Raw genomic sequence first — 18,528 nt, 5'->3', positions numbered from 1 at the left:
TGAACCTCATTTCTTCTTATGTTGGTACAGAACCAATTGGAAGTGTGAAACGATGGGACCGTAAATCTAAAACACACATTGTGGTTCCAAGGGCAGCTATTGTTGAAATGTACAACAGGTTCATGGGAGGCGTCGATCTCCTTGACATGCTGTCTGCTCTGTATAAATTCAACTTCAAGTCTCGACGATGGTACGTGTACATCTGGTGGCACACCATCACAATTACACTCATCAATGCATGGAACCTCTATCGGCGACATCAGCAGACTCTAAATCCCAACAAAGAACCAATGGCACTACGGCGATTTCATGCTTATGTGGCAACATCTCTGCAGGTCAAGGCAAAAAAAAGTGGCAGGCCAGCACTCTCTCCAGAAGCACCACCACCTCCACCTCGCAAGAGGCTATCAGCCAGTGTGCCTTATGATGTGAGAAGAGACAGAATCGATCATTTCCCCACATGGGAAACCCGCCAAAGATGCAAGTACTGCACCAGCACACATTTCTCCTATGTGTACTGTGAAAATGGAAAGTACATCTTTGCCTGAACAAAGATCGGAACTGCTTTTATGCTTACCGCCATGCTAAATAAAACACGGTGTGTGCAGATCAGCAGGAAGGAAATTTCTTTAACTGCAATGAGAAAAACTAATCATGGTTCATGAATAGGTCAAAGTTCACTGGAGCAGTTGTTCTCCTCAGCTCCATGTCATGTTCCTTGATACATTTTTAAACAAAGAGACTTCTTTGAAAATGTTTTTGTTAACTTCATGAAATCTGTTTTTTAATAAAAACAACAAAGTTTCAACTGACGCCATGAAATATATGAAAGAGAAATGACAGACACATTGTTTTATATAATGTTAAACTCCATACATAAATGCAAATTCCTATTGTACCATATGTGATACATTAAGGATATATGTTATCCAAAATTTTTAAAATTACAAAATTGTGATTTTTAGTTAAAGGTTAAAAATAAAGGTATGATTTTGAATAAATTGGAATTTTTAATTATTATTATTTCATGTGTCAGGCCTTGCAGGGTTAAGTTACGGTAAGCAAAGTCAAAGTTTAGTCAATACCTGAGGAGCATAATATTATTAATTACACATAGAGTTACTAAAACAGGCAACCCCAGTAACGCTAGCTGGTTAGCTTTCCTGGCTAGGTGTTGTGAGGATGCCTGACTAGCTAGCATGAGCAAAAATTTGAAATGAGTGGATGAAAATTCAATATTGTTACAAATTTAGATGTAAAAAAATTGTTGGCACTGTACACAGGATGTACAGTATGACGTTTGCTTTTCCTCTTTAGACACTGTTCTCAGCACACACAAAATCACACAACAGGAGGCAATGGACACGATGGCTAAATACCTCAAGTAAGCACCTGAGAGGTTGTGTGGTGGTTCTCAGAGAAGAAATTTACAGAGAGAATAAAAAAAATTAAATTTTTCTTTTTTCATTATGGCATACAGTAGTTTTTTTTCCTCTCTCCCATGCAATTTTGAGCATCATGACCGTGAGTTTTGTGGTTTATTCAAGGTTGAATGTATGACGTTGAAACGACGTTGGCATATCAACGTTGATTCACTTTTCAAAATCGACACCAAACCTGACCATGTATACATGTGTGTCTGTGTGTATACACCAGAGACCGTATATATATATGTATATATAGTTGTCATTCACATTAAACCTCATCAAACTAACCGGGCTTTTTATATTTGGCTGTTAGCCAATAGCTTTTTTTCACTTTTACATTTTTTAAGTGAAACAATATCTTTGTTCAGTAGTAGCTAACTAGGTGGCTTATTTCTAACAGACCATCTGGTTGAGTTGGGATTTTTTTCTGTAACTTGACTAACCTAGCCAAGTGCCTTATTTTGATATTTGGTTAGCTGCTAATGATATATTATCTGATGTTAGCAAACTAACGAACATTTTGTGAGGCTGTGTGAGAAACCACTAGAAAGGTGCAGGACTCTGGTAAGTAGTGATGCAGAGGTAAGTGATTCCTCACCTTCTGCATACAGTGCACCTGGAGGAAATGAGTTTAATATGGATGTACAGAGCAACGATGCCAATGTGATCTCTGCTGCAAATTACAGAGATTCTGTCAAGATTAACTTTTGTCAGAATGATATTATGCAAGATCACAGTTATGTAGAATTACCGACAGATACTTTCTCAAATGTTAGTTGTGTCAGTAGTGAGACTACTACATAATACAGTCGCCAAATACCCTGAAAAGGGAAAATGAGGCTGCAGTGGAGGCATTGGGGAAGTACAATATACAATCAACATTAAACTGTTACTGTTTATTTTTTTACTTTAAAATGGAAGTTCAAGTTACTGTTGAATCCATCAAAAACCTGTTAACGTTGCTTTTTACACTGCACAAAATATATCTGTTCAAATATGTTTCATTTCTTTTTTCAATGTTATTACACTTTACATGTCATGCAATATATATGTCTGTGGGTCTTGCTATCTCTGTTAATATATGTGTGTGTGGCATTGGATTGTCAGAGGTGGGGACAGTGAGTAGTTGCTAACCACCTCTGGTGTGTGTTGAAGTATGTCTTTTCTTGTGTCCCACTCTTGGCCTGCACCTTGACGTGAGTGGGCTTTGAACTAAGCCGGGCCAGTTATTGCAGAACTGATGTGTTAAGGTTTGTTACAAATAACAGTAACATCAAAAGTGATGGGAAGAGGAGCACCAACAGATTAACTGCATGTCTATCAGCTTAAGATGGTAAAGAAAAAAGATTATAAGCAAGTTTTAAAATGCACATGTAGAAATATGAATTAACAAATATATTGCTTTCACTGACTCAAGTCAGTGAAAGCAAGACTACTAACTTTAATGTATCGTATCCAATTTCTAGTATGATTCGTATAAGTATTTGACAATTTTGGTAATGATAAAAGTGTAGTATGCAACAATTAATGAAAGTAATAAAAATTAATCATCATAAACAAGTAATTAAGAAGATAAGAAACAAATGAATAAATTTTTAAATAGTATAATAAAAACACCCCAATTTGAAATTTACACTAAAATAGCTAGACATTTGTCTGAATTAAGGCATTCAAACAGTAAGCAAATGCATTTAAAAATATATCAGTTCCCATAGGGGTCAGATGAACGCCATCATTTAAAAAGAGTCCAGGAGTGTCTAATAAAATGTGAGGATGATGTACTATAACTCAACTTCTGACACAAAGTTAGCCATCACAACGTTCACCCATTTTCTTGTTTTGTTAATTTTCCTTGGATTAGCAGATCTCCACTGGCGTCGCTGGGTGATGTCAGACAGGACGATCTTCATCTGAGGGAACTGCTGGTGGACATCATGCAGGTCCTGCTTCATTGCTACAACAAGCTCCAGGCTTCTCAGGTGACCCAGGTCATTGCCACCACAGTGGATGAGCAGGATATCTGGGGCTTTTCTTCCTCTAAGGGACTGGTGGAAATAAGGAATGAGGGACCGCCACTGCATTCCACCGCTGCATAACCAGCGAACCTGAGCATTCAGGCCAAGATGGATGCCAATGGTCCTCCTTGCTCTCTCTTCCCCGCGATGGATATAGCTGTCCCCCAGAATCCAAATTGTGGGACATGTAGATAAACATATTGCATTACAGTTTTGTGTTTCTGAAAACAAAAATGTATAACTCATTTAACAAGAAACAAGGAGAAAAGGCTACAAAGTGTACCATAACAAGGAAGTTATTTTGAGTTGTCCTGCTTCCAAATTGTGTTTAACCAATAGCCTACATTAACTCTGTCCATTTAGCAGGCTAGCTAGCTAACAAGAGTTGTTTAGAATGATTCTTCCTTCGAGGGTTAAGAGCTCAAGATCCCGCAAATGTGCAAAACAACGAATAACCAACACCAATACTAATACTTCATATCATAGTTAATAGCATGCGCTATTGGCGGGAAATGCGCGAATAACCGAATCCCCGAAAACTGAAGGATGACTCTTCTTTCTGTCATTACCTTACATAACATTACATTGTCATAACTTAGTTAGCTCACTGCCATTCCACTTCAATAAGTTAACATTTGCTATGTTAGCGATCTAACTTTAGATCTAGCTCTCTAGTCAATTTTACGAGCTAAACTTACATAGCTAGCTAGCCAACACTTCGGATTAACATTAGCTTAATGTATAAAAAATTGGCTAGCTAGAAATGTTAAAAGCTAAACACAGCAGAGGTTAACTCCGCTAGTTTATCTTAGCTTATTTTAGCTAACACACGTACAGTACAGTCAGTTATTTAAGGTTGGTTAATTAGCTTAATAACTGCAATTCATGTTACCTAGATAATACTAAGTCATATATTTGAACTTACAATTAGATAAGTGAAAATGTGTACTTAAAAGAGTAGTGTAGGTCATTTCAGTCGCCATCGTACAGCAATTTGTAATTCGTAGCAAGATTCCGCTGAAAGTCAAGTTAAGTGAAGCACAGTCCGTATGTGCGACCCCATCTATACTGGTGGGCGTATCCTAATGAATGTGATCAGAGTTGGGGCGGAGATACTGTCCATATCTATGAGTTACTAGTTCGCTCTGGCGCCAACCACTGGCGATCGATCTCGATATAATACTTAATTTGTGTCCATTTTACAGGCCGCCTGGTAACAACTTGCGTTCGCTAACCCCCCCCCCCCCCCCCCGTCAACAATTAATGTTTGCCACCCCCTTCAGGTTCAAATCTCGCTCCAAGCGATCTTGAAAAGTTGGCAACCCTGAATAAATAGGTAAATAGATAATTAAAATGGACTACTAAATAGAGGAAACCATACAACATTTACTCCCTATTGCAATGTACTCACAAAAAGCAAAAACACACCACAACTTCCATCGCAATTTTTTTGAAAAACACCCGCAACATCAAACATTGTAGCCCGCAACAATCACAAAAAAGGCCCGCGAAATCCTGGGGGGACTGATAGAGACAGCTAAAACGGATCATTGCTGATTGTGCCTGGAGAGTCTAGGACTGACTCGGGTGCCTCTAGTGTTGTTAGGAGGAGTGGCAGCTGAGCCAGCCCTGACAACGCAATTGACTTTCAGTTCCGGGACTCAGAAGTTTACATTTCTGCCCACATTTAATTTTTCACAATCAATATTTTTTTATTCAGTAACGTGAGGAGGTTAAAATGTAGTGAAGTAAAACTACTTAGGTCAAAATTTACTTGAGTAAAAGTAAAAATTACATATTTCAAAAACTACTCCGAAAATTACAAATTACTCATAAAAAAGTACTCAATTACAGTAACGTGAGTAAATGTAATTTGTTTCTTTCCACCCCTGGTCAGGAAATACCATCATTAACTTAGGAGATAGCAGTGTTAATTCAGGACATAGCAGCATTAACTCAGGAGATACCAGCGTTAACTCAGGAGATACCAGTGTTATGTCAATGCCACGTTCAGCACCCTTACAGTTGATTCCTCTGAGATGTTCCGAGAGAGCCGTGTGAAGGTTGTTATAGATGTCATACCTGACCTGCTTTACTTCCTGCCGGATGGTTTTGGAGAGGGAGAATGTCTTTGTTTTAATCTTCTTGATGGCGACGGTGCGTCCATCACTGGAAAAATGGGAAATGGAAAAGGGGATAAACGTCTGTGCTAGTTCATGTGTGTGTGTGTGTGTGTGTGTGTGTGTGTGTGTGTGTGTGTGTGTGTGTGTGTGTGTGTGTGTGTTCTCACTAGATGCCGGTGAGTGTGTACAGTTGTTTGCGGGACGTAGGAATGCCGTTACAGGAGTTGAGTGCTGTTACACAGCTGGCGTTTGAATCGCTGTTTACTGCAGGAACACTGATGATACTGCCCATAGCAGCCCTGGCAACATAGTCTACACACACACACACACACACACACACACACACACACACACACACACACACACACACACATACACACACACACATCATATGTGGAAAAACCTTGATTATTCTGCAGACAGGAGCTGCTATCAGTACAGGTGTGTTTACGAGCTAACATTTGCTGTATTTGGTCCCCTTTCGAGCAGATTTGAGCAGTCAATCAATTTGGGGAAAATTCATATGGTAATTAGCTTATTGTCTCAAGCGAAATGTTTGTGTTTTTATGACTTATGAAATTCTGAGATTTGCAGGAGGCGCAGCAAACATCCACACACACACACACACACACACACACACACACACACACACACACACACACACACACACACACACACACACACACTTGCCCCACAATATCTGAGTGAACTCATTGCGTACTACAACCCATCTCGTGCTTTGCACTCCCAAAATTCTCCTAGTTCCAAAAATTAGTAAAACTACAGCTGGAGGCAGAGCTTTCTCCTTTAAAGCCCCTCAATTATGGAATAGCCTTCCAGCTCCAATCCGAGATTCTGACACAGTTCCAATCTTTAAATCTAGACTTAAGACTCACCTGTTTAATCAAGCCTTCAGCTAATATTCCCCTTGTAATGTGTGGGGCTCGGGGGCCCCCAGACGTTGAGATTTCTGGTGATCTGAGATGTTGATGCTGTCATCCAGCTGTGTCATGGCATCACTCTATTTGTGCCTATGACCTGACTGGAAAGCAATGTCTCAGTGAGCCCTCATGCCTGTGGTCACCTCTGAACCCCTCCCTTTAGTTATGCTGCTATAGATTAGCCTGCCAGAGCCACATGCTGATCACTGGCACGTGAGCTACGTACATTTAAATCAATGGTGGTTTAAATTGATGTCCACACAGTCTGTATTGTATATCTTTTTGCATGCCTTTACCCAAGACGATTGCATGTAAACACCTACAAGCACCTGGGAGATGGTCTGGCTTGCCGGTGCATGTATTGATGGTGGGGTTGGATGTGCCATTTCCGCAAGAGGACGTGCTGATGCTATCTCCTACCTGAGGCTCACCACCTGCACTGAAGAAACTGTGACTACTTGGCCGGGGAACTAGAACCAGAACTATAACTGTAGAACCACCTTTTGTCCACAAATACGGACTTGTGTTAACGGGCCGCCCAATGGAGGATGGGTTCCCTTTTGAGTCTTGGTCCTCCCGAGGTTTCAGAACACTCTAATCCCCACCATCATAGGGAGGTTTGCCACTGTCACCTTTGGCTTGCTCATTAGGGATCTGGACCCATACGATTGTAAAGCTGCTTTGTGACAACATGTGTTGTAAAAAGCTCTATATAAATAAATTTGACTTGACTTGACACACACACACACACACACAAATACACACACACATTTACCTTGTTTAATATTATCAAAGTCAATGATCCAGCTCTCATCCCACAGCAACTTCTGTTTCTGGTATCTGAACCACTACAAACACAGAATAACAAACATGAAGGTGTGTGTGTGTGTGTGTGTGTGTGTGTGTGTGTTTGTGTGTGTGTGTGTGTGTTTGTGTGTGTGTGTGTGTATGTTTGTGTGTGTGTGTGTGTGTGTGTGTGTATGTCTAATATCTGTTCTCACCATTGCGGTGATGAAGAAGCTGATGATGACGGTGGTTACAGTGAGGCCGATAGCAGCACGAACTGAAGCGCTTAGAGGACAGTCGCCACAATCAGCAGGACATGTAGAACATCTCTCCTCTTCCTCACACACACCGTCCCCGCACACTACACACACACACACACACACACCCCACAATCAGCAGGACACGTAGAACATCTCTCCTCTTCCTCACACACACCGTCCCCGCACACTACACACACACACACACACACACCCCACAATCAGCAGGACATGTAGAACATCTCTCCTCTTCCTCACACACACCGTCCCCGCACACTACACACACACACACACACACACACCCCACAATCAGCAGGACACGTAGAACATCTCTCCTCTTCCTCACACACACCGTCCACACACACTACATACACACACACACACACACACACACACAAACACACAGATCTACCAGTTTACAAAGCAAAATGTTTTGGAGGTTCTTCTGGTTTATCCAGCATTTTCTCAGCACTACAAGCTCTCTCGCTATATGTCGGTATGAGTGGGAGGCGGAGAAAGGGGCGGGGCTACAGTACTGATGATGGGCAGGACGGTGGACTTGGCCTCCAGGGCCACCTGCATGTTCCCCACGCGGATGTGAGCGATCAGGGACGTCAGGCCCTCGTGGAACAGCACCACCTACACAGGAGAAAAGCATTGTGGGTAATGGAGTTTTAGTCAGGGGGAGGAGGATGAATGAGGATGAACAAGCTCTTCCACACACCCTGGCAGACCAGTTAGTCTGTGTCATTTTCCCTGATGTGGAGATTGTATGTGTAAAAATTCTGCCGTCATCAGGAATCCAAGGACCACAAATCCTCTCATCTGCGGCTTTCTGCACACACACACACACACACACACACACACACACACACACACACAGAAATAAAGAGAGTGAAATCAAAGCAAAATAAAGACAAAGCAAAATAAAGAAATTACTGCAATCTGCATCTACATTTTTGATATAGCAGCACTTTAAACAGCAGCACCGCCTGATGTGAAGACGTGTTGTGGAACACTGAAGCAGACCTGAAGATAGACGAGTTTCTGGATACATCACATTACAAAAATGCTGACCAGGCTTCCCACACACTGACATATTACTTAGCCCTATGTCCAATCAGAACAGTATAAAATAGATAGAGGGTGAAGGAGAGATAACCAGGTAATCCTAAGGCAAGCGTGTGTGTGTGTGTGTGTGTGTGTGTGTGTGTGTGTGTGTGTGTGTGTGTGTGTGTGTGTGTGTGTGTGTGTGTACCATGTAACCCATGGGGCAGGAGTGGATGTTGGCGTGATGAATGCAGCAGTTTTCTCCATTTGCGTCTTTCCAGTTGGTTGGACAGTCGTGCTGCTCACAGAAACGTCTCGCTTCAGCTGGATCGGTGATCGCCCTGGGAACCCAGAGTAACCCTCACACACACAACCAGAACACTCTATTGCCCTCACACACACAACCAGAACACTCTACCACCCTCACACACACAACCAGAACACTACAACCCTCACACACACAACCAGAACACACTACAGCCCTCACACACACAACCAGAACACTCTACAACCCTCACACACAACCAGAACACACTACAACCCTCACACACAACTAGAACACTCTACAACCCTCACACACACAACCAGAACACACTACAACCCTCACACACAACCAGAACACTCTACCACCCTCACACACACAACCAGAACACTCTACCACCCTCACACACACAACCAGAACACACTACAACCCTCACACACACAACCAGAACACTCTACAACCCTCACACACACAACCAGAACACACTACAACCCTCACACACACAACCAGACCACTCTACCACCCTCACACACACAACCAGAACACACTACAACCCTCACACACACAACCAGAACACTCTACAACCCTCACACACACAACCAAAACACTCTACAACCCTCACACACACAACCAGAACACACTACAACCCTCACACACAACCAGAACACTCTACAACCCTCACACACACAACCAGAACACACTACAACCCTCACACACACAACCAGAACACACTACCACCCTCACACACACAACCAGAACACACTACAACCCTCACACACACAACCAGAACACTCTACAACCCTCACACATAACAACAACAACACTTCACTGCCCAATCAAAACAACAACAGAAAAAAGAGATGGGAGGAGAGAGAGAGAGAGTGTGTACCTGTGTACGAAAATGTTGTTGTCCACGGCCCACTGGTAGAATTCATCTCTGACGGTTACAGAGTAAATAACATTAAAGTCCTCGCCAGTCAAAACTTTCTCCGGAGGACGCAGCACCCAGGCCATCTCCAACCCTGCGGACAAACACACACACACACACACACATGACCCCGGAGAGGCCGTGTAAGAGCAGAGATGCTCTGTTTGATCAGCTCTTGAGAGCCGGTGCTGTTACTACTTAATACGGACTATTAGACGAGTGGTCTCATTAATGCACCAGGTTACACTATTCGGAGCAGTCTGTGAACCTGTACATACGCAACACGTTAATGACCATGTTAGGGAAAGATGATATACTGTAGATATTAGAGGAGACAGATGTCTGCGGGAACAAACCTCCACAGTCGATCATGTTGACCTCGTCGGGCTTGTCCAGAGGCCAGCAGTCATACTCGCTGTTGTCCAGGTCATGCCAGCCAGATACCGTACTGAGGAGCAGCAACTGGGCACAGCAGAAAGATAATAAAATAAATGAAAAGAAATTAAAATTAAACAATCACTTATTGGGCCTAAATCTGAGTCAAATCTACATTTTATGTGCAGAAATATTTAAAATGAAAAAATAAAGCAATAATAAACAATACCAACAATAAAACCATTATAAAATGGGTCTTACCAGATAAGCACGTCGGTAATGAGTAGAAGCGATCATATTTATTTGATTGCCCGGTCTGTCTCTCGCCATCATTAGTGAGATTGTGTCATTCTAATGTGAAACAGCCCCGCAGAGGGTCGCGCGGGAGGGGGGGGGTGGTGTACGCGCGTGCACCCATAATGCTCACGCGCAGTTAGTCAGATTATTAATTACGATTAGTTTATGTAGAATATGGCGAGAAATTCACTTCTAAGTTTAATTGTTTGTTTTGACACTCCAAATAATCAAACCCACTCCAATTTTCGGTTTTCAATGTACTTTTTATAAGTCATGCTTTGAGTGATTTGCTTTTATGGTGCAGTTAAATTTCCCACAAATTAAACCTAATTTGTCTTATTTTAGCGTTATCAACAAATATTAATCGTTTGAGTAATACTGACAGAATACTGACAGTGTTACCAGGTGTGCCGTACCCAACTATTATATGGAGAAATTTGAAATACGGTAATATTCTACCACCTACCGGTGACTGAAATGTTTAGGATTTTGTTATCGATGTTTACTTATTTATTTATTTGTACTCTTTATGTATGTATTTTATGTACTTAATTTATGTATTTTTTAACTTAAGAGAATCCTCTCCCTCGGTTTCGGGGTGTCTGGGTTTAGGGCAGGTACTTGTTTCCTATATACACCTTTACCAGCCTGGAATACCTGAAGCATTTAGCTCTTTTTTTCGTCTCCATGACAGTTTGAGCAAATCATAATATTTCCAGGTGTATCTGGTAAGAACAGCAGTTCTGTAAACGTAATTCAAGTGTACTGTTGACATCTACTGTGCTGGTGAGTGCATGCTGCCACCTGCTGGTACATGACTGCATTACATTAACTTGCAGGATCCTTGAGTAATTTTGAATCCTCTGAATATATGGTATCTCATCTGTAGATGTAGCCTACAAATGAATTATTAATATTTGGTAAAGGTTAAAATTAAACATTAATCACTGTAAGGGGGAGGGATGATGTGTTGCTATATATTGGTCATAGCATCCGTCTATCCGTCCGTCCATCCATCCGTCTATCCATCCATCCATCCATCCATCCATCCATCCATCCATCCATCCATCCATATCCACTTATTCTGGGGGCAGCAGCCTTAGAAAAGAGGCCCACCGATCCACCTGTCAACTTCCTTCTGGCTGGGTTTAAGGAGTCCGTGTGTTTTCACTGTAATGCAGTTTTCGCTCTCTTGACATTGTTGTTCTGTTTAAAAGGTCAGATATCATGGTGGGTTAAATAAATGCTTAAAATGAGCAATATCCCTGGCTCTGGCCTCTTCACTTCGCTACATTATTTTTGTTCGGGTAAACCCGTGTGTCTTATTTGTGGAGCTAATGTGGCTGTAATTAAGGATAGAACGGCACTTCCAGAAAAACATCAGGACAAGCTGAAAAACCTGAGTGTGGACCAGAAGCTACAGAGAGTAGAAGAGTTAAAGGAGAAGTTTGGCCCGCAAACTAAAGTCTGTTTGGAGTTTTGGCCCCCGGTGCTGCACTTGAGTTTGACCCCCCTGGTCTAGGTCTTCTCCCGTACCCCCACATACAGCTCATGGGAGGAATGTGATGCCCTGATAGATGGAGCACACCCTCCAGTGCCCCCACTACACTGATATATGCAGCACACCCTCCAGTGCCCCCACTACACTGATATATGCAGCACACCCTCCAGTGCCCCCACTACACTGATATATGCAGCACACCCTCCAGTGCCCCCACTACACTGATATATGCAGCACACCCTCCAGTGCCCCCACTACACTGATAGATACAGCACACCCTCCAGTGCCCCCACTACACTGATATATGCAGCACACCCTCCAGTGCCCCCACTACACCGATAGACGCAGCACACCCTCCAGTGCCCCCACTACACTGATATATGCAGCACACCCTCCAGTGCCCCCACTACACCGATAGACGCAGCACACCCTCCAGTGCCCCCACTACACTGATATATGCAGCACACCCTCCAGTGCCCCACTACACTGATAGACGCAGCACACCCTCCAGTGCCCCCACTACACTGATAGACGCAGCACACCCTCCAGTGCCCCCACTACACTGATAGACGCAGCACACCCTCCAGTGCCCCACTACACTGATATATGCAGCACACCCTCCAGTGCCCCCACTACACTGATAGACGCAGCACACCCTCCAGTGCCCCCACTACACTGATAGACGCAGCACACCCTCCAGTGCCCCCACTACACTGATATATGCAGCACACCCTCCAGTGCCCCACTACACTGATAGACGCAGCACACCCTCCAGTGCCCCCACTATACTGATAGACGCAGCACACCCTCCAGTGCCCCACTACACTGATATATGCAGCACACCCTCCAGTGCCCCCACTACACTGATAGACGCAGCACACCCTCCAGTGCCCCCACTACACTGATAGACGCAGCACACCCTCCAGTGCCCCCACTACACTGATATATGCAGCACACCCTCCAGTGCCCCACTACACTGATAGACGCAGCACACCCTCCAGTGCCCCCACTATACTGATAGACGCAGCACACCCTCCAGTGCCCCACTACACTGATAGACGCAGCACACCCTCCAGTGCCCCCACTACACTGATAGACACAGCACACCCTCCAGTGCCCCCACTACACTGATATATGCAGCACACCCTCCAGTGCCCCCACTACACTGATAGCCAGTCCAGATGTTTCATAGCAGTTAGGCCTATATAGACAATCAGACAATCCATTCCATCTATTGTAAATCCTTAATTAACCAAGCGGTTATAATCTTAGTGTGTTGTCAGAAAGACTCAAATTATTAAACAGGGTTACAGAAGTACATGAAAGAGTTAAAGAAGGAAAGGCGATAGTGGGAGAGGAAGTCAGGATCATTAGCTGCTTCTTCTTCTGGGGTTGTGGTTTGGGTCATTTTAGATCAGATCTGGAGAATGTGCTTCATTTAGCTCAAGTTCTCCATTTTATCAGCAGATGTCTACCGTTGTATTTTAGAACTGTCTGAATCTGTCAGAATATGTCACACTGTCCTGGAGAGACATGATTAAGCCCCCACATTACTGTCTGTTTGGACACACGGTGTCTCTCTCCCTCTACCACACCAGTGTTAATTTTGACAGCAATTTTTGATTTAGATTTAGTCTTAGTATTTTGATTAAAATGTCATTTAATTTTAGTCATAATTTAGTCATTGGATTTGTTTTTCTAACTAATTATCATTAGAATTTAGTCGACTAATTATCAAAAGAACTTAGTTGACTAAAATATAAATGGTGTAATAGTCATTATATACACTTGCACAAAATGAAACATTTATTAACCAGTTACAGAATATTATTGTTTGTATGTGCAATATATACAAAAACAAATAAATTTCCAAACAACTTTATTGACCTGAACTTATAGTTATTGAGCATAACGAATAAGAAAACATTGATGACCAGTAGGCCCGCTCTACCTGAAAACATATGGAGTCTGTTATGAACAATACATATTACATTCTATATAAAACTGGGTGCCGTAAATACAATGCCATAGCCCGCAGATGTCGTTTCATTTGTCGTATTTTTCCCGACATCATTGTCACACATGGTTTACACACCGTCTTCTTTTTATCAAAGTCAAAGGAGAAATGTGTCCATATATCACCTCTTATCTTTCTCCCTGCTGACATTGTAGAGTTAACGTCGAGTTGAATTTCATGAGTGACCACAGTTCACAGGCTGGTTTGGTTCTAACGGGTTCTGTGCGATGTGAAGACGTTAGTTCTGATTGGACGGTTACCTCTCCATGTACGCTAAAGTAGTTACAGTTGGATCTCTTATTAACTTATACCTACCTTTCTCAAAAGCTAAATCAGATCTGATTGAATGTTGTCACTGGCCAATATTTTCATCTCGTTTTTATTCGTTGACAAAAATGTTTATTAATTTCGTCATCGTTTTTATCCCTTCGTATAGTTTTTATTTAGTTATCGTCGTTTTCGTCATGAAAAAAAGGTTCGAAAATTATTTGTCAACGAAATTAACATTGTACCATACCCTCTCCCTCTACCTCACCCTCTCTCTCACTCTACCTCACCCTCTCTCTCACTCTACCCCAACCACACCCTCTCTCTCCCTCTACCTCACCCTCTCTCTCACTCTACCATACCCTCTCTCTCCCTCTACCTCACGCTCTCTCTACCTCTACCCCACCCTCTCTCTCCCTCTACCTCACCCTCTCTCTCACTCTACCACACCCTCTCTCTACCTCACCCTCTCTCTACCTCAACCTCACCCTCTCTCTCCCTCTACCACACCCTCTCTCTCCCTCACCCTCTCTCTACCTCTACCTCACCCTCTCTCTCCCTCTACCTCACCCTCTCTCTCACTCTACCACACCCTGTCTTTCCCTCTACCTCACGCTCTCTCTACCTCTACCCCACCCTCTCTCTCCCTCTACCACACCCTCTCTCTCTCTCTCTCTCTCTCTACCTCACCCTCTCTCTACCTCAACATCACCCTCTCTCTCCCTCTACCACACCCTCTCTCTCCCTCACCCTCTCTCTACCTCTACCTCACCCTCTCTCTCCCTCTACCACACCCTCTCTCTCCCTCTACCACACCCTCTCTCTCACTCTACCCCACCCTCTCTCTACCTCTACCACACCCTCTCTCTTCCTCTACCACACCCTCTCTCTACCTCACCCTCTCTCTTCCTCTACTACACCCTCTCTCTACCTCTACCTCACCCTCTCTCTTCCTCTACCATACCCTCTCCCTCTACCTCACCCTCTCTCTTCCTCTACCACACCCTCTCTCTACCTCGACCTCACCCTCTCTCTTCCTCTACCACACCCTCTCTCTCACTCTACCACACCCTCTCTCTACCTCTACCACACCCTGTCTCTACCTCTACCTCACCCTCTCTCTTCCTCTACCACACCCTCTCTCTCACTCTACCACACCCTCTCTCTACCTCTACCATACCCTCTCCCTCACCCTCTCTCTTCCTCTACCTCCCCCTCTCTCTCACTCTACCCCACCCTCTCTCTACCTCTACCATACCCTCTCTCTACCTCTACCTCACCCTCTCTCTCCCTCTACCTCACCCTCTCTCTCCCTCTACCACACCCTCTCTCCCTCTACCTAAAAAATGTAAATGTGCCATATTTATCAATTGTGATTTTTTACACCGCAATCGAAATTTGTCCTCCGCTTTTTACCCATCTGTGCAGTTAACACACACACACACTAGTGATTACTAGGGGGCTGTGGTACACACACACACTAGTGATTACTAGGAGTCTGTGGTGGGCAGCCCTAGCCCTAGGCCGGGGAGCAGCTGGGGTTAGGTGTCTTGCTCAAGGGCACTTCAGTCATGGCCTCAGGCCTGGGAATTGAACCCACGACTCTCCAGACACAAGACCAGTTCTCTACCACCAAGCCATGACTGCCCCACCTCACCCTCTCTCTCCCTCTGACTGAGACTGAATGAAAAAGTGTATACTCATAGTATTATTATTAAGTCTAGTAGGGGAGAGTGATTCTGAGGAAAGAATGTTGTTGACAAACTACTGCTGGACACTCAAGAGGTATGAGAGGAATGTTCCTGAGGAATGTAGCCGTGGTAATAGTCATTTTTGCTCGAATATTTGAATGTTTTTTTTTTTTTTATGAACTTCACCAAGCTTTGTATTACAACTTCAATTATAAGTTAAGCTAAAACTTTGAGAAAAGAAAAAAGAAGGTTTTTGTATATGGTTCCTTTTGGGGGTTGTAGTGCGACACACGTCTGAGCTATCTGGTGCTTTTGCGGCAAAATCGCCAGTAGCATCGTGAATGCTGAACTGGTAAGCAGGTGTTTTGCGCTCTCCCGTAAATTTCTCACTTTAAAGGTCTAGAAGCTTATCTTTTAAGTAAGTTTAAGAGATATAAACTTTGCTGTGTGAAGTTACATCGCTAGTTGACATGTATATGAACCTCTCTTTCTAAATTCAAACTAAACTTTCTAAACTTTAAACTGAGTTAGAAAACGCTTTTAACATTGGTGTCGAGTCATCCACTGTTTTATGCCTCGTGCAGGCGGGAGAGAGAGAGAGAGAGAGTGAGGGAGAAGCAGAGTCTGTGTGCGTGTGTGTGTGTGTGCATGTGTGTGCGCGTGCGTGTGTGTGCGCGCGCGTGTGTGTGTGTGCGTGTGCTGATTCTGCCCCATGTCTCACTCAGAGAGAAGCATCGTGGACACTGAACTGAATAAACAACGCAGAGCACCGTATCCCAGTGTGTTGTGTGACTTCTTCGCCCGCCCGGAGTCCATCGTCCGGTTAATGTCTGCTACAGGTATGTTCCTGAGATATGTTCCTGAGGTATGTTCCTGAGGTATGTTCTTAAGGCCAGGAACCATCAAAATCTTTACGAATGCTGCCCACCCCATACATTTTGAACATTATTTCTATCCCTGGGATTCACTAGTTAATCGGTGTTCCTTGCGAACAGCCTGTACGTTACTTCTTGGGTTTCTCCTGTGTCGTGTGGGGTCCTCATTAGTAATAACCTTAAGTTGTGCTTCCATTGTCACTAGTGTCCATCTCCCTCTCTGTGTCTGTAGCAAACAAATACAAACAAATACAGTTGGTGCCCACACCACCAATACCAATCAAATACAAACAAATACAGTTGGTGCCCACACCACCAATACCAATCAAATACCAACAAATACAGTTGGTGCCCACACCACTAATACAAATCAAATACAATCAAATACAGTTGGTGCCCACACCACCAATACAAATCAAATACAATCAAATACAGTTGGTTGTCACGTATGGCTACGCCCCCTCTCCCCGCTGTCACTCCAACGTCTCTGTTCCTCGTGGTTTTGTTATTCTCTGCCTGTTTATCCCGCCCAGCTCGTTGTCTCTGATTCCTCGTTTGTTACCATGCCCCTGTCATCATTGTTTGCACCTGATCCATGTTTGGTGTTCTGTGTATATATAGTCCCTGAGTGTTCCTTGTCCCTTGTCGGTTGTTTTGGATGTTTGATTGTTCTCTCCCTCGCGCTGTTGTATTCGTGTGCCCTGTTCCCGGTGTTATACTCTCTGTTGGTTATTTCTCTGTTCTGTGTTATTTCAGCCTGGTTTTGTTTCGTGTCTGTCTTCATCATGCCCCTGTACCTGTCTCATCTGGATGGCTCTCCCGTTGTGACCCCTGCCCGTGACTTCGACTACGATTATGGAATGCCCTGTAATAAATCTCGCTCTTCTCTGCGTTTGTGTCCATCTCCTCGCTCCGTGGCGCAAGCAACGTTACATAACAACCGACCATACCAGGACACAGCGAGAGAGCGAGACTCTGGTAAGTTCAATCGCTGTAATGAGATGTTGGCTGGTTTAATTCGGTTCGACTCTCCGGTATTACAGCGTGAACGAACCAGAGACAGGAATTCCCCTTGCGCTGTGGGTACAGGGGAGTCTCGTCGCTGTAAAAACAAAGCGAAATCACTTTCGGTTTCTAGCTTTAGCGACGAACTCCCTGATAAGCGCTACGTGTCTGCCCGACTCGACACTCACTACAGGGAGGAGCAGCCTGTAGCACGAGACTCGGGCAGACGGAATGAATGTGCAGACGAGCGTTGGCTTGGCTCTCGGTTGGCTTTCAAAAGCCATTGTGAGCTCCCGATACCTCCGACGAGGCGGAGTCACAATGAAAGCCACCGAGAAGCAGTTGTGTCTGTATGTTCTTCCAGGCGCAGACCAGACCGGGGAAGGAGGAAGACCACGCCTCCGACTCAGAGCCCCGTCGCCACAGCGCATGCAGAAGTCGCCTTCCATGAGGAGCACCTCCCTCCTCTGATCCTGCCAGCTTCTCACCTTAAGACGGCAAAGAATTTTTTGGGGGGGTGTAGTGGACACTCACGGCAAGAGTGGCCGACTCCGCCCCCCGGTGACGTCAGTGCGGCGACTCCGCCCCCCGGTGACGTCAGTGCGGCGACTCCGCCCCCCGAGGACGTCAGTGCGGCGACTCCGCCCCCCGAGGACGTCAGTGCGGCGACTCCGCCCCCCGAGGACATCAGTGCGGCGACTCCGCCCCCCG

General features: G+C 44.3%; 1 protein-coding gene across 1 annotated transcript in view; it reads right to left on the bottom strand.

Annotated features, from left to right (window-relative positions):
• LOC143491281 (atrial natriuretic peptide receptor 1-like) overlaps window positions 1-18,266 on the bottom strand; it is a 31,635-nt gene extending 13,369 nt beyond the window's left edge. Inside the window, exons 1-10 of the mRNA XM_076990132.1 lie at window positions 18,195-18,266; window positions 10,146-10,251; window positions 9,751-9,883; window positions 8,808-8,940; window positions 8,274-8,384; window positions 8,086-8,188; window positions 7,508-7,653; window positions 7,282-7,354; window positions 5,733-5,877; window positions 5,525-5,611 (exon numbers count right to left, since the gene is read on the bottom strand). Coding sequence (XP_076846247.1) covers window positions 5,525-5,611; window positions 5,733-5,877; window positions 7,282-7,354; window positions 7,508-7,653; window positions 8,086-8,188; window positions 8,274-8,384; window positions 8,808-8,940; window positions 9,751-9,883; window positions 10,146-10,251; window positions 18,195-18,266 — 1,109 coding nt within the window. The remainder of the gene's footprint in view (window positions 1-5,524; window positions 5,612-5,732; window positions 5,878-7,281; window positions 7,355-7,507; window positions 7,654-8,085; window positions 8,189-8,273; window positions 8,385-8,807; window positions 8,941-9,750; window positions 9,884-10,145; window positions 10,252-18,194) is intronic.
• Window positions 18,267-18,528: the final 262 nt, after the last annotated feature.

The sequence above is a fragment of the Brachyhypopomus gauderio genome, unplaced genomic scaffold (assembly GCF_052324685.1).
Source record: "Brachyhypopomus gauderio isolate BG-103 unplaced genomic scaffold, BGAUD_0.2 sc73, whole genome shotgun sequence".
In the NCBI taxonomy this organism is placed as follows: Eukaryota; Metazoa; Chordata; class Actinopteri; order Gymnotiformes; family Hypopomidae; genus Brachyhypopomus; species Brachyhypopomus gauderio.
The sequence above is the reverse complement of the archived record's forward strand: the minus strand, read 5'-3'. Positions and strand labels throughout refer to the sequence as shown.